This window comes from Leptonychotes weddellii, chromosome 11 (assembly GCF_054177405.1).
Source record: "Leptonychotes weddellii isolate Sample4059 chromosome 11, ASM5417740v2, whole genome shotgun sequence".
NCBI lineage: Eukaryota > Metazoa > Chordata > Mammalia > Carnivora > Phocidae > Leptonychotes > Leptonychotes weddellii.
This window is the reverse complement of record NC_138379.1, coordinates 12,536,045-12,558,118: the sequence shown is the minus strand read 5'-3', so window position 1 is coordinate 12,558,118 and position 22,074 is coordinate 12,536,045. Positions and strand designations below refer to the sequence as shown.

The 22,074-nt window shown below is 44.5% G+C and overlaps 1 protein-coding gene across 1 annotated transcript; it reads left to right on the top strand.

The window, feature by feature from the left end:
* The first annotated feature begins 497 nt into the window (after positions 1-497).
* On the top strand, positions 498-22,018 carry DDB2 (damage specific DNA binding protein 2). Its single transcript, XM_006730182.3, has 10 exons — positions 498-890; positions 2,033-2,166; positions 2,550-2,741; positions 17,080-17,225; positions 18,521-18,620; positions 18,722-18,899; positions 19,404-19,546; positions 20,946-21,110; positions 21,246-21,291; positions 21,598-22,018. The coding sequence occupies exons 1-10, from the start codon at positions 764-766 to the stop codon at positions 21,645-21,647; spliced, it is 1,281 nt and encodes a 426-aa protein (XP_006730245.1). The 5' UTR covers positions 498-763; the 3' UTR covers positions 21,648-22,018.
* Positions 22,019-22,074: the final 56 nt, after the last annotated feature.

The window sequence follows — 22,074 nt, the reverse complement described above, 5'->3', positions numbered from 1 at the left end:
GGAGCAGGGAGCCCGATGCGGGGCTCGATCCCAGGACCCTGAGATCATGACCTGAGCCGAAGGCAGACGCTTAACGACTGAGCCACCCAGGCGCCCCTCTCCAGCTCATCGTTACGCCCTAGGCGGACACTCAGCAGGTTTGGGGAAACCTTAGCTAAAAGCTGCAAGTTTCACCCACGCTGCGCAGAGAAGCTGAGATTCGGGGATGCTGGGGAAACAGAAGTACTCCACACCTATGGCAGAGCGGGCTGGCCGGAAGAGTTTGATTTCCACCGCAGGGAGGTGGCTAGCTTTCTACAAAGCTGCCTATCTCCAGAACCAGCCAATCCTAAAGCCCGAGATTAAAAGCCAGAGGAGGCGGAGCCGAAGCCTTGATTGGCACCGGGTCTCCTGGGGAACCCGCGGAGGCCGGGCAGCGCGGACTCTGAAGAGGCTTCAAGTTGGGTGACCTAGCAGTGGCGGCCATCTTTATTTCTGGCAGATCAGCTGACGGGCACAATCTGACCCAGCACGTAGGCGCTATCCCGTTTCCCTAGGGAGCCCATGAGCTCCTCCCCTCCCGTGCACCAGTCTTCGCGGGAGGGGCGGGGCCTCTCCGCGAGGGGTGGGGCCGGAGCCAGAAGCCAGATTGAAAGCGGTGTGGCTGTTTGGCGGGAAGTTGGCTTAGTTCCCCGGTCCCCGCCTTGTTTCTCCCCGGAGGCTTCACAATCTTCCCTCCACGATCTCGGCATAGGGCATAGTACCCCTTCGCACGGAGGACGCGATGGCTCCTAGGAAACGCCCAGAAACCCAGAAGACCCTCGAGGTGGCAGTACGCCCCAAGAGCAAGAGGAGCAGAAGCCCCCGGGAGCTGGAGCCCGAGGCCAAGAAGCTCTGTGTGAAGGGCCCCGGTACTGCCTGCGCCTGCTGCTTTAATAATTCCGCCTTTTGGGGTTCTCACGCAGGAGGCTGAGTGGGGGATGGGTGCTACTGGTTTCTCGAGGCTGCCCCAAGTTTCGGATGCCTCGGGCTGTGCGTTTTTCTGCAGGTCCTTTGACATCACAGAGCTTGGGCTTAACCCCCCTCAGGTGACGGGAAGAGGCAGACGAGCTCCATTACATAAGACAACGGACCTTCCAATTCCTTGTTTGTACCAGGATTTTTACACACGGAGGACTGCTTAAAATAATCCTACCTTGCCTGGTGGTGTGTGTGCTGAATTTCCATAGTCGTGGTTGCTAGCTGTGTGTCCTTGGTTTCCGCTGTAAGAACCCTCAATTTCCTTCCTTAGAAAACTCACTCTCTCAGGTTTATTGGGGCTTGAACCTGGGGCGATAAGGAGTTTGGGGGAACACAAAAGACTGGAGCAGGGCGTTGTTGATGAAGTGCTTTTTGTCCATAAGAAGAAGGGATGGGTTATCAAGAGGCCAGATTCATAGAGACCAGGTCCTCAGATACATCTGTATTCCTATTCTAAGTGGATCTACCTCTCCAAAAGCAGCTTAATTTAGAGCCGTGCCAGACCCTCTGGATCCTGCTGGTTTCCAAAAGAGCAGATTGGACTTGGGGCCAACAACTGGTCACCTCTACATTATTTTAATACAGGATTTAAAGATAGGTCTTTCCCCAGTCACTTCTGTGCTATCCTAAAATCCTTTTATTGTGCATCGTATGTGATTTTAAAATTGCCACCCAACCCTAGTATGAGTTTTCCAACCCACTGGGAAGAGTTCTGCGTAAACTTTATTCCTCTGTGTCTCTTTGGCTCCCTGCTCAGAAACCCTGCAAGGGTCCGGTTTCATATGATTTCATATTTAGTTTCACCTCAGAATTACTATTTTGGGGAGTGTTTGGGGTAAGGGGCTGAATCCCTTCTCACTCTTTATTTCTTGTGCTGGGTGAGAGTGAGCAGACCATGGAAAGGCCTTAGGAGGTGATGGGAGAGACTGGCTCTGCGGCGTGAAAAAACAAGGCTTTCTTTCTGAGATTTCAGCAGGAAACTCTTCCGTGCGTGAGAAGAGAGAGGAAAACATGTGTCTGTTCTGCTTGGCAGGTTCTAGCAGAAGATTTGACTCAGGCTGCCTTTGGGCGGGCTTGGCTAGCCTGCAGGTCCCGCCATCATGCAGCATCGTCAGGGCCCTCCACCGCCATAAGCTGGGCAAGGCTGTCCGGCCATCACTACAGCAGGTGAGGCGTTTCCTGGCTGAAGTGCTCAAGGGGTTGCCCTGCACCTTTTCACTACTGGGATGTTCTCAAGTTAGATGCTGGGTTGGTTCAGTGGGTTGTCAGTGGTCAGATCACCTCTACCTTGGGCACTGACCTACTGGGCATTCAGCCAGGTGGAAGTCTTATGCTGTAAAGGTCTCATCTGGAATGCACTCTGCCCTCTTGCTTTCCAGGATGAGTCCATGCACACTGCAAATATTTTCAAGCACAGAGCCAGGCAGTTCGTTTTCCTTCGGTGGGAGGACTTGGCCCTAGAGCTCGTCTATGGAGGAGGCAGAGATTGGCAATTTACCCAGGACTTTGGGTTTTAATGCAACTTAATTCTTTTTTTTTCTCTGTGTCAGGGTCTCCAGCAGGCCTTTCTGCACTCTCTGGCTTCTTACCGGATATTCCAAAAGGCTGCCCCCTTTGACAGGAGGGCCACATCCTTGGCATGGCACCCAACTCACCCCAGCACCCTGGCTGTGGGTTCCAAAGGGGGAGATATCATGCTCTGGAACTTTGGCATAAAGGACAAACCCACCTTCATTAAAGGGGTGAGCAGTTCCCTGTGCCAGTCAATAGTGCTGAAGAAGTGTTTGTTGAAGGAATGAAAAGTTATCCAGGAACGAGGAGATGATTGGGATCAGAAGGAACTGGGTATTTTCAAACAAGTCAGTGGTAATGCTACTCAAATCTTCCTTGAGTGCCAGCCCTTAAAACATGAGAAGGTATAAAATATTGATCACCCTCTTGTAAGTTATCACAAAGGACAGAATCTGAGCCCCTTCTTAACTCTTGGCCTCGTCTTCTCCTACTGTCTTTCCTCGGTTCCTAGGCTTTAGCCACACTAGCTATTTCTATTCCTAAAACGGGGTCTTTGCACTTGCTGTTCTCTTTGACTGGGGTACTCTTTCCCATGGTTTTCTCATGGCTGACTCCCTCTTACCATTCAGGTCTTGGCTTAATATACTTCTTCAAACAGCTTTCACTGACCACTCTGTCTAAAGTAGCCTCTACTTCACTCATTCACTCCCTCTCTTCTTACCCTGCTTCCCCCCCCGCCTCCCCCAACAAGGTTTATCAGTACCTGAAATGTTTTACTTATTTGTATGTCTCTGCCCATACAAATGTCTTTGGAAAGTAAGCTCCATGATAAGAGGGACCTTGTCTTTCTGGTTCACCACCATATCCCCAGTGCCTAGAACAATGTTTGGCCTAGAGTAGCTGCTTTATGTTTGTTGAACGAATGAGGGCCTTGAAGTGTAACTGGGTAGATGGGATGTATACATACAAGATAATTGGCAGTACCGATGGTAAATGCTACAGAACGTGAGAGAAGGAAGAACCTCCTGTGAGTTAGAGTCAACAGAGAAGGCTCATGGGTGAGTGGGGAATGAGGAAGAACAATAATTAGGTAAATGGAGAGAAAAAGGAAAGGCAGAGTATGTTCAGGGCAAAGATTGGCATAGTGTTTTTTAGGGATGGTTAGTATTTATCATTAATTGCTGAGGGGTGAAGGTGCTGGCCTCTCCACCAAAGAGAAGACCCTTAGTTTGCCCAGTGGGGGGCTGACAGTGGAGGGCTGTACTGTAATAAGTGACGCTCTGGGTTTAGAACAGAAGCCACAAACTCACATGCTTAAGGAAGCCAAACAGGAAAAAGAATGATAGGGGATGGGGTCAGTGGTAAACTGGAGATGGCTGACATGTAGGAATCTAGGTCCCATGATGGTATCAGATCTGATATGTTCAAATGAAGCCTGAAGCCTAAGTTTTTTTACATGAAATGTTCTGATTTTTAAAGATGTTGATGAAATACACCTAAAATGTACCCTCTTAATGATTTTTAAGTGTGCAGTTCAGCGGCCTTAAGTACATTGGAGTTCTTGTGTAGCCAGTCTCCAGAATTCCATCTTGCAAAAGTAAAACTCTGCACCCACTAAACACTAATTCCCCATTCTTCCATCTCCCTATCCTTGGCGACCACCATTTTACTTTCTGTTTTGATGATTTTGACACTCTCATGAGTATCTTGCATAAGTGGAATCACAATATTTATCCTTTGGCTTATTTCACTTTGCATAACATCCTCTAGGTTCATCCGTGTTGTAGCAGGTGTCAGAATTTCCTTTTTAAGGCTGAATAATACTCCACTTGATGCATTTACCACATTTTGCTTCTCCATTCATCTGCTGATGAACACTTGGGTTGCTTCCACCTTTTGGCTATTGTGAACAATGCTGCTGTGGATGTTGGTATGCAAATTATCTCTTCAAATCCCCGCTTTCAGTTCTTTGGGGCATATACCCAGAAATGGAACAGAAGAGATAGATGAGGCCAAGGGCGAACCCAGGATGGGTTTTCTTAAGTGTTTCCTCAAAGCAGCCCATCATAAAAGGCCAGGTTAGACAGGCTTGGGATGAGATGGGTGTTCAAGAAAACAGGTGCTTTGAAGCCAGAAGAAGGGCAGCCAGAGGAATGCTGTGGACAGAGCTCAGCTTCCTGCCCAGCTGGTGAGACAGGTGACCACCAGAAGGGGCAGTTTTAAATTGAAGTCAAAACCCAGAGCTCAGACAGGAAGAGATTTCTTTTTTTGGTTTTTTGGGTTTTTTCCCCCCTCGGAATCTAGGACAGGGGAATAGAGAAATTTAAGAAGTAGCCTAAGGGTGTCCTAGGGGAAGAGCCTCCTGACCAAAAGGGAAATGACATCTGCTTTAAACTTGTGCCAGGCTGAGGCTGCTTTGGTTTATACCACTCTTCAGTATAATGTGCCTTTAAGTGACATTTCTTCACACCGTCTCGGAGATTGGTCTGAGCATCTGCACGTTGAGACTAGCAAGAGGCTAGATTGGAGCAGAAGAAGGGTATAGTGGTCTGGAGAGCTCTCTGTTTTTACTTCCAGATACTGACAGAAAGTTGATTTGAGAACAGGGACTGAAGGCGCAACAATGCCTCATTTTGCTACTACATTTTTTTTTTAATTTAAAAAAATTTTTTTGGGTGCCTGGGTGGCTCAGTTGGTTAAGCGACTGCCTTCGGCTCGGGTCATGATCCTGGAGTCCCGGGATCGAGTCCCACATTGGGTTCCCTGCTCAGCAGGGAGTCTGCTTCTCCCTCTGACCCTCCCCCCTCTCATGTGCTCTCTCTCTGTCTCTCATTCTCTCTCTCAAATAAATAAATAAAATCTTTAAAAAAAAAATTTTTTTTTTATTTTTTAAGTAGGCTTCACACTCAACGTGGGGCCTGAACTCACGACCTCAAAATCAAGAGTCACATGCTCCCCTGACTGAGCTAGCCAGGCGCCCCTCATTTTGTTACTTCTTTAGTCCTCTGACCTTGGCTCTGATCTTTACAAGGAAACATGTATGACATTTTCATAATGAAGATAACTTGGTTTTACTCTTATTGTAAAATGATCCATGCTTATGAGAATTTCAAATAATACAGAGAAAAGCATAAAGAATAAAAAGTACTGGAAATCTCCATTTGAGGCATCTTTCTCTGTGTGTATACACTATGATACACACCCAAACTTCTGCCTAGATTATTACATAAGTATTCTACCCTACAATCTGTTGTATTTTACTTATTATATCAGATATTCTAGTTTAAAATCATATACCAGATGACCACTAAAAATATCCTGTAATTCGCTTTTGTTTTTTGTAATGCCTTTGGTATCAGGGTAATGCAGGCCTCATAAAAAGAGTTAGGAGGTATTCCTACCTCTTGTATTTTCTGGAATTATTTGTGTAGAATTGATACTATCTCTTCCTTAAAAAAAATTTTAAAGATTTTATTTATTTGACACAGAGAGAGAGATAGAGAGCACAAGCAGGGGGAGTGGCAGGCAGAGGGAGAGGGAGAAGCAGGCTCTCCGCTGAGCAGGGAGCCCGATGAGGGGCTCTATCCAGGACTCTGGGATCGTGACCTGAGCCGAAGGCAGCCGCTTAACTGACTGAGCCACCCAGGCGCCCCTCTTCCTTAAAATCTTTGTAGTATTTTTAGGATTGGAGTTTTCTTTGTTGGGGAGTTAACTGTATATTCAATATCTTTCATAGCTGTGGGGCAGTTTAGGTTCTCTGTTTCTTGTGAATGAGCTTGGTAGTTTGTTTTTCAAGAAACTTGTCCATTTTACCTAAATTGTTGAATTTAGTGACATGAATTTGTTCATGGCATTTCCTTACTATCCTGTTAATGTCTACATGATCTTAGTGATACCTCCCCTCACATTCTTTTTTTTTTTTTTTTAAGATTTTATTTCTTTATTCATAAGAGACAGAGAGAGAGAGAGGCAGAGGGAGAAGCAGGCTGATGTGGGACTTGATCCCAGGACCCTGTGTTCATGACCTGAGCCAAAGGCAGACGCTTAACCATCTGAGCCACCCAGGCGCCCCCTCACATTCTTGATATGAGTTATTTGTGTCTTTTTTTTCAGCCCCAAAGTTTCCTCATACCCCTTTGTAATCCACTTCTCCCTACCTCTGAAAATCGTTGATCTGCTTTCTAACCCTATTGGTTAATATGCATTTTTATATAAATGACATAGTATAATATATACTTTGTTTTTCTGGCTTTCACTCAGTATAATTATTTGAAATTCATCTACATTTATACATGTATCAGTAGGGTGTTTTGTTTTTTTTTAAGATGTTATTTATTCATTTGACAGAGAGAGACAGTGAGAGAGGAAACATGAGCAGGGGGAGTGGGAGAGGGAGAAGCAGGCTTCCCGCGGAGCAGGGAGCCCGATGCGGGGCTCGATCCCAAGACCCTGGGATCATGACCTGGGCCGAAGGCAGACGCTTAACAACTGAGGCACCCAGGCGCCCCTATCAGTAGTGTTTTTTTTTTTTTCTTTCTCAGTAGTGTTCCATTATATCAATGCACCACAATTTATCCATTCACCTGCAGAAGGATATTTGGATTTTTTCCAAATAAAAATAAAGCTATTATGAACATTTATGTACAAGCTTTGTGTAGATATATGTTTTCATTTTTCTTGAATAAGTACCTAGTTGTGGAGCCAAAGGCAGACGCTTAACTGACTGAGCCACCCAGGCACCCCTAGAGTTCCTTTTGGTAACATTTTCCTTCTGCCTGAAGAATTTCCTTTAACATTTCTTATAATGTAGGTTGGCTCCTGATACATTTTTTTTTCTTTTGTTTGTCTTTTTTAGGGGAAAAGATACTTTTGCTAGGTATAGAATTCTAGGTTCACAGGCTTCTGTTTTTGTTTTCTTGCTTTTACTACTTTAGAGATGATTTCTTTCTTTTTTTTAAGATTTTATTTATTTATTTGACAGGGAGAGAGAGAGAGAGATCACAAGTAGGCAGACAGGCCGGCAGAGGGAGAGGGAGAAGCAGGCTCCCTGCTGAGCATGGAGCCGGACATGGGGCTCAATCTCAGGATGCTGGGATCATGGCCCGAGCCGAAGGCAGACGCTTAACCGACTGAGCCACTCAGGCGCCCTTAGAGATGATTTCTGATGCAGTCTTCTCTCATTCTTATGTTCCTCTTTACATGATTTTTCTTTTCTTTTTTTCTTCTGGCTACTTTAAAAATGATTGTGATTTGTCTACTCTATTTCTCTATATGTTTCTGCTCTTTGGGGTTCATTTTACCTCTTGGATTGATGGGTTTGTCATCAAATTTGGAAAATTTTAGGCCATAAATATTCAATAGTTTCTCCCCCCCCCTTTATTTTCTGGGACTCCAATTATATATATGTTAGGCTACTAGGTGTTTTCCTACAGGTCATTGATAAAGTTCATTTTTTAATCCCCCCCATTTTATTTTGCATAGCTTCTATTGCTGTCTCTCTTTCACTGATCTTCTGCATTATCTAATCTGTATTAGATGTATTTTTTTTCAGATACTGTATATCATCTCCAGAAGTTTGATTTGGGCCTTTTTAAGTAGCTTCCATTTCTTTTTTCATGTTCACTGCTTCTTCTACTTTCTTGACCATATAGAGTGTGTTCATAATAGTTGTTTTAATGTTTTTGCTAATTCTATCATCTGTGTCACTTCTGAGGGTGTTTCTATTCATTTAGTTTTCTTCTGGTTATGAGTTCTATTTTCCTCCTTCTTTGCATGCCTGGCAATTTCTCATTGGATGCCAGACGTTGTGAATTTTACATTGTTGGATGTTGGATTGTGTTGTATTCTTTTAAATATTGTTGGGCTTTGTTCTGAGATGCAGTTACTTATAACAGTTTGATACTTTGAAGCCTTGTTTTTAAGCTTTGTTAATATAGTTACTATATTAGTTTCCTATTGCCTCTATAACAAATTACCACAGACTTGGTATCTTAAAACAACACAATTTTATTCTCTTACAGTTCTGGAGATCTGGAGATCAGAGCTCTGAAATCATTTTTTTCTGGATTAAGGTCAAGGTGTTGGCAGGGCTGGTTCTTTCTCAAGGTTCTGAGGGGAGAATCTGTTTCCTTGTTTTTTTTTTCAGCTTCTTGTAACCATCTGAATTCCTGGGCAATGGCTGCTTCTTCTATCTTCAAAGTGCATCACCCCGATTTTCTGCTTCTTTTTTTTTTCTTTTTTTAAGATTTTATTTATTTATTTGACAGAGAGAGACACAGGAGAGAGGGAACACAAGCAGGGGGATTGGGAGAGGGAGAAGCCAAGCAGGCTTCCTGCTGAGCAGGGAGCCCGATGTGGGGCTCGATCCCAGGACCCTGGGATCATGACCTGAGCCGAAGGCAGACGCTTAACGACTGAGCCACCCAGGCGCCCCTCCTGTGTTCCTCTTATAAAGACCATTTTGATTTTGATTATATCTATCCCACCCAGATAATCCAGGATAATCTTCCCATCTCAAGATCCTTAACCACATATGCAAAGTCCCTTTGGTCATCTAGCGTATTATTCACAGAGTCCAAGGATTAGGGCATGGACATCTTGGGGACCATTATTCAGTCTACCCCAGTTAGCATGGGTTTAAGGCAGCCTATAAATATAAGCTGTCCTCACCCTGAGGCAATACCCTTCTGAGGACTCGATGTTTTGTATATTAAGTCTTTCTGAGACTACACACTGTTCTGAGGATTTCTCCCCTGCTTATTTACGGTGTTTCTCCCTGCCCCCTCCCCAAGTCTTGGGTAGTTTCCTCAGACACATTTATACATTAATACTTCCCTCAAAGACTTGAGGGGACCCTTGTGAAACTCTCCAGAATGCTCCTTCTGTGTGTCTCTCTCCTCCCCAGCATTTTGCCCACCAATTCTTGCTATGTTGGCTTTCCTAACACTCTGTCTCCTCAGCCCAGTGAGATTGCTAGGCTGTGTGGTTCCTCCCTGTCTTGCAACCTGAGGACTCTCTCCACGCAGTTAAGCTGGGGCAGTGGCAAAGCTATCTCCTTTCTTTCCTTCCTGTCTGGTGCTGCCTATTGTCCAATGTCTGAGAACCTAGTTCATGTAGCTTGTCCATTTTTTTAGTTGTTTAACACAGGAGAATATGATACTCCATCATGGTTGGAAGCAGAAATCCACACTTATTAATTTTAATAGTTTGTCTGAGGATTTAAAATTTTTCCCTACACGATCTTGTCATCTACAAATAATGAGAGTTTGATTTCTCTCCTTACTATTCTTATACTTCTTTTTTGCCTTATTCCATTGGCAAGACCTCTAGTACATTGTTGAATATTAAATATAGCAGACATGCTTGTCTTGTTCTTGATCATAGAAGGCTTTTATATTTGATCATTAAGTATGATTTCTTCTACTTTTTATTGTTGTAAAATACACCTAACATAAAATTTACCATTTTAACCATTTTTAAGGGTTTTTTGTTGTTGTTTAGTAATTTCTACACTCAATAAGGGGTTTGAACTCACAACCCCAAGATCAAGAGTTGCATGCTCTTCCAGCTAAGCCAGCCAGGCATCCCCCCATATTAGCCATTTTAAGTGTACACAATTAAGTACATTTGCACTGTTGTGCGCTATCACCACCAACCATCTGCAAAACTTTTTCATCTTCCTAACATAACTCTGTACCCATTAAACAATGACTTTCTATTACCCTCCCCTAGATCTACTGATCTGCCTTCTGTCTCTATGAATTTGACTATTCTAAGTACTTCATATAAATGGAATCACATGATATTTGTCCTTTTGGGTCTGGCTTCTTTCATTTAGCCTAATGTTTTCAAGTTGCATCCGTGCTGTAGCTTGTATGAGTATTTCATTCCTTTTTATAGCTGAATAATAGTCTAATCATATGGATATGACACATTTTATTTATCCACTCATCTGTTAATGGACATTTGGGTTTTTTCCACCTTTTGCTATTATGAGTACAATGGCTGTGAATATTCATGTACAAGTTTTTGTTTGAACACCTGTTTTCACTTCTCTTGGGTATATATATAGGAGCTTGTTTGTGTTTTAAAACTTGTCTGTTTTTGAATATTCTTTATCAGACTATGGAAGTTCCCCTTTTATTTCTAAATAAAATAAATTACCAGAAGTTCCTATCATGAATGATAATCGAATTTCATCAAATACTTTTTTGTATCTCTTGAGATCAGCTGATCTTTCCCCTTTATTCTGCTAATGTGATGTTACACTGAGATTTAAAAAAAAAAAAAAGATTTTATTTATTTGAGAGTGAGCACGAGCAGTGGGGAGGGGCAGAGGGAGAAGGAGAAGCAGACTCCCCACTGAGCAGGGAGCCCAACATGGGGCTCGATCCCAGGACCCTGGGATCATGACCTGAGCTGAAGGCACACGCTTAATCAACAGCCACCCAGGCGCCCCTACACTGAGTGATTTTTGTATGTTTGTTTTAGTTTATTATATTCGAATTTTTCATTTAAATTTTCTCCCCCCCCTTTTTAACCTTTCCAATTATATCTCCAGCAAGTAATATTACTTCTTAAAAATTGTGGTAAAACCACATAACATTTATCATTGAACCATTTTTAAGTGTATGGTAGTGTTAACTATATTCATATTATTGTATAGCAGAACTGTAGAACTTTTTTATCATGTAAAACTGAAACTGTGTACCCACTGAATAAGTTCCTCATTTTCCCCTTCCCTCAGCCCTTGGCAACCACAATTATAACTTTCTGTTTCTGTGAGTTTGAACTACTTTAGATACCCCTAAGTTTTGATTGTCTTATTGTGGTTACATAGGAGCATGTTCTTGTAGGAAATACAGTAGAGTATTTGAGAGTGATGAGACATCATGTTGGCAATTTATTATCAAATGGTTCCAGAAAGCAGGGTTTTTTTCAGAAAAGCATTTTTTTTTTCCAGAAAACCAGTTCTTTGTGCAATTTTTGCAACTTTGCTAAGAGTTTGAGATAGTTGGAAAACAAGGTTAAGAAAAAGACTGATATTATTTCTTCCTTAAATGTTTAGTATATTCAGCAGTGAAGCTACCAGGATCTGGAATTTACCGTGCAAGAAAGTTTTTAGTTGTGAATACAATGTCTTTAATAGATATCAGACTATTCTGATTTTCTCTTTCATCTTCTGTCAGTTTGGCAAATTTGTATTTTTCTAAGGAATTTACCCATTTTATCTAAGTTTTCAAATTTACTGGCATAAGATTGCTTATTATATCCTCTTATAATTGTTTAAAATGTGTAGGATTTATATTGATGTATCTTTTTTGATCTATTACATTGATTATTTGTGACTTCCGTTTGGTCAGTCTCACCAGGGATTTATTGATTTTATTAGTCTTTTCATTTAACACCCAACTTTTTTTTTTTTTTTAAAGTAGGCTCCATGCCCAATGTGGGGCTTGAACTCACAACCCTGAGATCAGGAGTTATGTGCTCTACTGACTGAGCCAGCCAGGCATCCCCCAACTTTTGTTTGTTAATTCTCTCACAGTATATATTTGTTTTCTGTTTCATTCATTTCTGTTCTTTCTTTCTCCTACTTTTTTTTTTTTTTAAGATTTTATTTATTTATTTTAGAGAGGGAGAGAGAGAGAGAGCAGGGAGAGGAGCAGAAGGAGAGGGACAAGCAGACTCCATGCTGAGTGCAGAATCTGATTTGGAGCTCGATCCCATGACCCTGAGATCATGACCCCAGACGAAATCAAGAGTCAGATGCTTAACTGACTGAGCCACCCAGGCACCCCTCTCCTACTTTCTTCTCCCGTTACTTTCACAACTTCTTGAGATGGATGTTTTGAGTCATTGATTTTTAGCCTTCTTTTATTATGGATGCTTTTAGGAATATTTGTGTACAAGTTTTCATATGAACATACATATTCATTTCTCTTGAGTATATGTCTAGGAGTGGAATTGCTGGGACGTATGGTAACTTTATGTTTAAGTTTTTGTGGAACTGCCAAACCATTTTCCAGAGTGACTACTCCATCTCACATTCCCACCAGCAATGTAGGAGGGCTTCAACTTCTCCATATCCTTAACAACACTTGTATTCTTTTCCAGCTTTATTGAGATATAATTGACAAATAAAAATTGCACATATTTAAAGCATACAGTGTGAGTTTTAACATGTGTACATTGCAAATGATTACCACAGTCAAGCTAATTAACGTTCATCACTTCACATATTATCTTGTGTGCTCTGGAACACTTAAGATCAACTCTCTTAGTAAATTTCAAATATACAATATAGTATTAACTATGGTCACCATGCTGTACATTAGCTCTCTGGAACTTATTCATCCTGCATAATTGACACTTTGTACCCTTTCACCCACATCTCCCCATCTCCTCCATCCCCAAGTCCCTGACAACCACCATTCTGCTCTCAGCTTTTATGAATTCCACGTCTGTAGATCCACATATAAGTGAAATCACGCTGTATTTGTCTTTCTGTGTCTGACTTATTTCACTTAGCATAACATCCTCCTGGTTCATCCTGGTTGTCACAAATGGCAGGATTTCCTTCTTTTTAAAGGCTCACTAATATTCCATCATATATACATACTACATTTTCTTTATCCCTTCATCTGTCAACAGACACTGAGGTGGTTTTCCTACCTTGGCTATTGTGAATAGCTACAGTGAACCCAGGAGGGAAGATAACACGTGAAAAGCTCATTTCCTTGGGCTATATACCCACAAGTGGGATTGATGGATCATGTGGTATATTTTCCAAAGAACCTCCACACTGTTTTCCACAATGCCTCTACCAATTTACATTCCCATCAACAGGGTACAAGAGTACCTTTTTCTCCACACCCTTGCTAACACCTGTTACCTTTTGTTTTGATAATAGCCATTCCAACAAGTGTAAGGTGATAGCTCATTGTGGTTTTGATTTGCATTTCCATGATGTCAGGATTAATGATGCTGAGCACCTTTTCATATACCTGTTGGCCATTTGTATGTCTTATTTGGAGAAATGTCGATTGAGGTCCTTTGACCAGTTTTAATTAGGTTATTTGGGGGGCTTTTTGTTTGTTTTTTTGCTATTGAGTTCTTCATATACTTTTGATACTAACTTCTTATCAGATCTAGTTTGCAAATATTTTCTCCCATTTCAGGGGTTGTCTTGTCACCACTTGTTATTGTCCATCTTTTTTCTTATCACCATCCAAGTGGGTGTGAAGTAGTATCTCATGATGACTAATGATGTTGAGCATCTTCTCATGTGTTTGTTGCCATTTGCATGTCTTCAGAAAAATGTCTGTTCAAATCCTTTGTCCATTTTTAAATTAGGTCTAGTTTTTAAAAAAGACTTTATTTATATATTTGAGAGTTGGGGGGAGCATGATTGGGGGAAGGGCAGAAGGAGAGGGAGAAGCAGACTCCCCAGTGAGCAGGGAACCCAATGCAGGGCTCCATCCCAGGAGCCCGGGATCATGACCTGAGCCAAAGGCAGACGCTTAACCGACTGAGCCACCCAGGCGCCCCAGGTCTTATTTTTTTTTAATGTATATTAATCACAATTATTTTAAAGCCTGTATCTAATAGCTCTAATATCTGGATCTCCTGTGTCTTTCAAATGTTATTTTTTTCCTCTTAGTTTTTGGTTATTTGGCCTTATCTTCTGATATGCTGGGTGATTTTAGATATAATGCCAAATATTGCATATGAAAACTTGTAGAGATAATTTGAAGTTTTGAGTGGTGGTATTTTTCTCCAGAGACAATTCTTTTTCCTTCTGACAGGCAGGTAGGATGAAATCAGATCATCTTACTCCAGTGAGATTGAAATGATTTGAATCTGGGGGCACTTGGGTGGCTCAGTCGGTGAAGCATATGCCTTCGGCTCAGATCATGATCCCAGGGTCCTGGGATGGAGCCCCACATTGGGCTCCCTGCTCAGTGGGGAGTCTGCTTCTCCCTCTGCCTGCCACTCCCCCTGCTTGTGCTCTCTCTCTCTCTCTGTCAAGTAAATAAATAAAATCTTAAAAAAGAAGAAAGAAAGAAATGATTTGAATCTGGACTTCAGTCTTTGTGAAAGTCAGGCTATTTCCAGTTTGTTCTTATCTCTAGAGTGTCAGAGATCCTAACTAAAAGCTGGATTTCTTCCACGACCTCTCCTCTTGCCCTGCGAGACTGGCAAAACCTCAGCCCAGCTTCTCAGCCTTGAAGCCACCCACCACTTTCCATTCAGCTTCTCTGCCTTTCGGTTCCTCTGCTTCAAAGCCAAGCTTTCTGGGCTGCATAGGCCTCAAGGGGAAAAGCAGCATCCAAAGTCAGGCCTATCTTTCTGCTCCTCCTCTAAGATGCCGGTCTTCAAGTCCCTGATGCCTTCATAGCTCTCCATTGACTTCAGAAACTTTTCTTTATAGGTGTCGATTTTGTTTCCCTTTCCTAGTTCTCAACAGAAGGCTGGTCCGACCTGAGCTAACCACCATCTCTGGTATTGGAAGTCTCCAATATATTTCTTTATCATACTTTGCCCTGGTTTTGTTCTTCCTTCTCAGTTCAAGAGTTGGGGTTGTAACCACTTAAGTCTACCCTTACTAGAAGAACACACATGCATTTTGACTTAAAATGTTTATGTATGTATTTATTACTGATGCTCTGACATAGGACCAGTCCTTTTCTGAGAATAACGGTCCACTGATTAGGGTTCCCCTGCTCTTACATAAACCACACCCATAATGTATTCTTTATAGGGTCTAGTTTCCCTTTCCCTAAAAGTGGAGACATAATTTTTTTTTAAGATTTTTTATTGGGGCACCTAGGTGGCTCAGATGTTTAAGCATCTGCCTTCGGCTCAGGTCATGATCTCCGGGTCCTGGGATCAAACCCTGCATCGGGCTCCCTCCTTAGTGGGGAGTCTGCTTCTCCCTCTCCCTCTGCCTCTCCCCTTACTTAAAAAAAAAATTTTTTTTCTTTTTAAGATTTTATTTATTCATTTGAAAGAGAGAGCGTGCATGAGTGCGGCACAGGGAGAGAATCCCAAGCAGACTCCTCACTGAGTGCAGAGCCCATTACAGGGCTCGATCCCACAACCCATGAGATCATGACCTGAGCCAAAACCAAGAGTCAGACGCCTAACTGACTGAGCCACCCACGTGCCCCATGGAGACATAATTTTAAGGCAGTTGTGAAGCAATCTGATTGCAGATTCTTTTGAAAGTTTTATTATTTCCCACCCTAAGTGTTTATAAGTATCTCACCCATGCTTAATCTGGCAACTATATCATTTTTAGCAACTCATTTTTATCTAGTTTTTCCAAAGTATTCAACGTGGCTTTCATAGAAATAACAGTGGTCTTCCTTTTTGCGCGTAGTTCTTCTGTTTAATTAAATTACATGTTTAAGTAAATGCTTAAATGTTTTGTTGAAATGTTTAAAGTTTAAATTTTTAATGAAATGGTTAATAAATGACATGTAATTAAGTTACATGTTTAATTAAATTACATAATTACAACAAAAAGTACAACATGCATATACGGGTTTAAGAACAGACACCACGAAGCCTGGGTGAGCACAGGACTCAGCTGTCAGGAGCAGAAGATGATCCCGGGAGCAAGGGTTGGGCGGACCATGGGCACTGCTTAGAATGCTTTGTACAGGGGACGGAACATGCCGGTGAGCACGTTGAGTGAGCTAAGGGGACACTAGGTCTGTGAGGCTGGGATAGCGGCAGCATAAGAGGTAGAGAAGGAGCTCTGGAAGCTGTCAAGTTCTTAAAACTGTGCCTGATACATCATAAGCACTTAATGAGGTTATGTTATTGATGTTATCATGATTGTTTTCATCATCCTTGTCTGGGATGTCTCGAAAAAAATAGGAAGGAGCTCAGATCTGACTCCTGCCCTCCTAATCCAGGCCCTGTTCCCAGCTGAAGCTCTTCTAAAGAGCACCAGGCAATAATAAGTAAGCTGTGGTGCATCCATGTAATGGAACACTCAGCAGTAAAATGGAATGAGCGATGGGTACACACAGAAACCTGGCTGCATCTCAGGGGCATTATGCTGAGTGAGATGAAAGAAGCCAGTTGCAAAAGGATGCCTACTGTAGGATTCACTCCTATGACAGTCTGTTAAAGGCAAGGCCATAGCATAATGATGGAGAACAGAGCCACGGTGGCTGGTGGCCAGGGGGGTTACAAGGTGGGGAGGGGGTGTGACTATGACAGGAGAGCACAAGGGAGTTTTTTGAGGGGACAGACCTGTTCTGCATCCAGATTTGGGTGGTGGTTATTCAAACCTCTACTGTGTGTTCAAATTCATAGAACCGTATTCTAAAAACAACCAAATGTACCGTCTGTTAATTTTTTAACAACTCAATTAAAACTCAAGTCTTAAGTAAGAAAGAGCGTCATGGAGCGCATCGCCGTGTCAGGGCCTCTGGGCTGGCCTGGCCGCACGTGCTGCCTGCCCGGTTCTCTGGTCAGCGGGGCCTGTGCACCCAGGCCTCCTCCTCCACCTGAGCTGGCATCACTCACTGGCTTTTCTCTTCCTTGTGTTAGATCGGAGCTGGAGGGAGCATCACTGGGCTGAAGTTTAACCCTCTTGATACCAACCAGTTTTTCACCTCCTCAATGGAGGGAACAACTAGGCTGCAAGACTTTAAAGGCAACACTCTCCGAGTTTTTACCAGCTCAGGCACCTGCAAGTGAGTAGCCTCACTAGGAGGGAAAGGGCTTCTGGGCTCTCGGTGTAGTTCTGGTGAGAGCGTCCAGATCTCATGTGTGTCCCCCATACCTGGTACAGGGGAGAACTGCAAGGTGGCAGCCATGTCCTACGCTTCCCTCTGAGATTTTCCGTAGCCACTCTTCCTGCGTTCCGGGTGTGTTACTGCTTCAGGGAGGGGTTCTAGAACCTCCACTCTTCTCAGCGAGGGAAGGGCTTCGGCTCTTCTGTAAGGCGTTCCTGGGTTAGACTAGACCTTGTTTCTCACTAGTCAACATGGCATTGGCCTGGAAAGGCACTTAAAGGTTGGAGCAGGAACTAGGAATTTAAGATTTCATTCCCTACGTCACTGGGGTGTGATGACGCGACCAGTTCCTTGATGGAAGCTGAAAGGGATAGAGTCCTGTCCGCAGAGCACATGGGACACCCCAAGAGCAAGTGGCTGGAGAAATGACAAAATGCTCGGCACTTGGATTTCCGGCCAGACACATGACTCTTACTGTTCTCTGAAGAATCCGGGGTGTGTGTGAGGGAGGTCTAACTAGCACTGGACGTTATCCTGGGCGGCCCCACAGAGGTCAGGGCAGGAGACGGGATAGACTCAGTTCCATGTTATTTGTCCACAAGAAACCCTCCCTCTGAAAGACATTTGTAGGGGATTTGTAGGCACTGTAGCAAGGATTTGAGTGTTTGAGAGAAAAAAATATGAACCTGAGCTCTCCTGGCCGGGTTTTAGGATCCCTGAAGCAATCCCAACCCCATCCCTTCGTCCTCAAGTAGTCTGAGAGACAAAAGAGCAAGACAGAGCTCCCAAAGTTGTGTATGCTTTTTTCCCTAAATGTTCAGAAGGGGGCAGAAGTTCCTTTCTCACCAGCTCTGCGGAACAGAGCTGGGCAGCCCGTTTGGTTTGTCATCTCCTTTGGCCCAAAGGGTAGAGAGGGAAGGGAGAGAGCAATAAACGAGTCCTCCTCAGAACCCAGGGCTCTAGGAGGCAGGCTAGCCTGGGGACTTGCCTTATGGCTCTGAGCTGTGGCTGCTTCAGGGACTCTGACTAGCTGACTAACTGGACACATTTCTGAGCTCCGTCACCCCCATCCTCTCTGTCGGACGGTAGACAAGTCCGTGGGCTCCTTGCTGGGAGTCTGTGGCGAGACAGTTACTCCTTCAGCAAATACTGGTGGGACGTCTAACTGTACACTAGACACTGGAGCTACAACAGTGACTGAATGGACCTTGCCTCTGTCCCCAAGAATCTTACAGCACAGTTTCTCCCTCCAGCTTCTGGTTTTGCAGCCTGGATGTGTCTGCCAGAAGCCGAATGGTGGTCACGGGAGACAATGTGGGGCACGTGATCCTGCTCAACATGGATGGCAGGGAGGTGCGTTCTCTGGAGCCCAGGTCCTCCCTTTCTCTCCCTAACCAACCCCCCACCCATCCCGGCCTCCCTGCGCCCCACCTGAACCAAGCCCTTCTCTGCAGCTTTGGAATCTGAGAATGCACAAAAAGAAAGTGACCCATGTGGCCCTGAACCCATGCTGTGATTGGTTCCTGGCCACAGCCTCTGTAGACCAAACAGTGAAAATCTGGGACCTGCGCCAGGTTAGAGGGAAATCCAGCTTCCTCCACTCGCTGCCGCATAGCCATCCTGTCAACGCAGGTGTGATATACCAGACCTCATCCTTCCTGCAGACCCTGCCTGTCCAACCACTTCCAGGGTTTTCCCTCAATCTTTAGAAGCTGCTAGGTTAAATCTCTACCCTGAGAGCATCAGCCAAGTGGATGTCTTGGAAACTTTCTGATTCTAGCTGCCTCCAACAGCTGCTAAGTTTCTAGAATTTTTTTTTTAAAGATTTATTTTTTTTAGAGAAAACACAAGCAGGGGGAGGGCCAAAGGGAGAGGGACAAACAGACTTCCCACTGAGCAAGGACGCTGAGATCACAACCTGAGCCAAAATCAAGAGCTGGCGGCTATCCTGACTGAGCCATCCAGGTGCCCCAAGTTTCTAGGATGTTTTTGTTCACAGTCCAGATTAACCTCCTCCCTTCCACCCCTGCCTAGAGAGGAGTGGGAGAGAGGGGTGCCCCTGCAGGAGAAGGCCTATGACAGCCAGGATAACAAGGGCCTGGGGCTCCTTCAGCTCTGGGGCTTTTCACTTGCCAGCTTGTTTCAGTCCTGATGGAGCCCAGCTCCTGACCACTGACCAGAAGAGTGAGCTCCGGGTTTACTCGGCCTCCCAGTGGGACTGCCCCCCAAGCCTGATCCCACACCCTCACCGCCACTTCCAGCACCTGACGCCCATCAAGGTAAGTGATGGAGGCAGGGAGCTGTGATCACGGGGACGGGCCGGGTCTGCCTGAGGTAGGGAGAGGCCAGATCTGGAAATGCCTGATCCCAGATCTCATCCTGTACCTACACGAAGCCATCTCTTCTCTCCCGGCACTCTCTGCAACTTCTGTCCCCCTTCTGCAGTCCCACTGCACTGCCGTTTTCTTGGTCTCCAGTAAGCTCTTCCTGGTTCGTTGGGCCCAGCCCACTTCCCTGCTGTTCTGCCCTCACCTCCAGTTATCTGCATGTGCTGCTGGTCCCCCAGCTGACTCAGCTCCCAAGACTGACAGTCTTTAAGTCTTCTGATTCCTTCCTGCACACGCCCCAGGCAGCCTCAACTCTGCCCGTTCCTCTGCTCTCCTGGTTTCTGTTCTTTTTCTAACACCGCAGCCCCTCTCCAGACCTCCGGGTTTCATGCCGGTATTTCTTTCATCAACATAGCATAGTGGTGGGGGCACCAGCTTCAGGTAGACTGACACCCCTGGTTAGAGTTCGTGGGTAAGCTGCTTGAATTTTGGATCTCGGTTTCCTCATCTCTAAAAAGCGAGTAACAGTATCTGACGGACAGGGTTGTGGGAAGAATCTGTATACTTAAAGCACTTGTCTAGTGCCTGGGACGTACAATGTCAGCAGTGATCATTTAATATTAGAGTAGCTCCCGCATACCTCAGATCAAATCCAGGCTCTTAAGAACAAGGGTTCTTCACCGGTTGGTTCCCATTGATCTGTGTGTCATCTCTCACTTTGTATCCAGTGAGGACAATTTCCAGCTTCCCAGGTGGGACTTGTGACTTATTTCCAAGCCATGGCACATACCACTCTGTCCTTCCGGCTAACCATGTTTTTCCTCCTTCAACACTTCTTGCAATTTCTTAGGAAAACCCCATCTGATTCTGTCATTCTGACTAACTGCCAGATTTGTTTTGGAACATAGGGGAACATAGGTTTCCTTCCTTTTCTTGGTCACTAGCCATTTTCTGCTCAACTCTTCATCATTCATGTTGATGGAGAAGGGACAGTAGTGGAATTACTTCAGAACTTATGTCCTTCTTGGTTTTTGCTTGGTTGTAGGCTTTGGTTAATGTCTGGGTCAAGCTGATGTTAAAACATTTATCAGTTGGTATGATCTCAGGAAATACAAAAGACAGAAAAGGCCTGAAGATGTCCCAAGGTCCAGAGACGCCAATTTGGGGTTAAAAATTTGGGATGGTAGAGGCACATGCAGTTGAAAGCTGTTCTTGTAGTTTCATGTGGGTTTTATCTCCATTATTAAATTGCTGGCAATTGTATTAACATTTGTGAGTGGCAAAGAATACTTTTGACGTCCCTCTTGATAGTACTCCGCATTTACTCTCATGACAACTCTCCATCTCCTAGGCAACCTGGCATCCTCGGTACAACCTCGTTGTCGTGGGCCGATACCCAGATCCTAATTTCAAAAGCTGTACCCCCCATGAATTAAGGACGATCGATGTGTTTGATGGAAACTCAGGGAAGATGATGTATCAGCTCTATGACCCAGAATCTTCTGGTATCATTTCGGTGAGGTTTGGGCCCTCAAATGATGAGGGGAGGAAGCAGGGCTTCAACCTACCTTTCCTGACCAGAAATTAATCCTCATGTGCCCTTCTCCCAGTACCTCACCTCCTCCTGATGCTTATGCCCTTGTCTCTGCAGCTCAATGAGTTCAATCCCATGGGGGACACGCTGGCCTCTGTGATGGGTGAGTGAAGCAGGTTGTATCTCAGATTGGCCAAGCCCTACCCTACCCCCCTGGTTGAGTGCAGGCTCCCCTCAGCTTAGCCCTGCCAGTCACCCCAGGGTAGGAGTCAGTAAAGATTTACAGGATACAGTGGACTCTTTGGCCTAGGCCCTCCATGCCTCTTGCTTTGTCTTGGTCATGACGATGCCTGGCTGCTGTCTGGTTTCCTGGTATTTCCTGACCAAGTCCTGGGTTCCCTGGGCCAGCCCCAAGTTCTCAGAGACTGATCATGGAAGGTGCAAGTCAGACTGGTCTCACTCCTCCTAGGTTATCACATTCTCATTTGGAGCCAGGAGGAAGCTGGGATGCGGACATGAGAGACATTAATGAAGGTGCGGGCCAAGCCAGAGCTTGGAGCCACCTGAGAACAAATCCTCTGGGAAGAGGCGGCTGTGTGTTAAAGGGCCAAAGGTATCCAAGTCTTAGGGTCGGAGCAGGGACACTGTGGCATGGGACACTGTGGGACTGGGACACTAGCATGTTACTGCTCTGGACTTAGCTCCAGAAACTTCTCCAGGGTTGGTGCCCCAGGTGCCCCAAGGGTCCCTGCTATATCTAGCCTGGAGCCAAGCTTCTCCTGGAGCCAAGGTACTTTTCTATTCTTTGATGAGCAGTGACAGAGGGATCAGGCAGTGGTTTTTGGTTTGTGCTCACTATTGACTTGGCTAATAAAACCATACCCAACTGAGCTTCTGAGTGGATCTTCCAGCACTGACCTGGTCAAAGGGCTCCTTGGGGCCCCCA

Coding starts and splice junctions, on each gene's coding strand:
- DDB2 (XM_006730182.3), top strand. CDS start 764: ATGGCTCCTAGGAAACGCCCAGAAACCCAGAAGACCCTCGAGGTGGCA. Junction 2,167..2,549: donor TCCGGCCATCACTACAGCAG/GTGAGGCGTTTC, acceptor TCTCTGTGTCAG/GGTCTCCAGCAGGCCTTTCT. Junction 2,742..17,079: donor AACCCACCTTCATTAAAGGG/GTGAGCAGTTCC, acceptor TCCTTGTGTTAG/ATCGGAGCTGGAGGGAGCAT.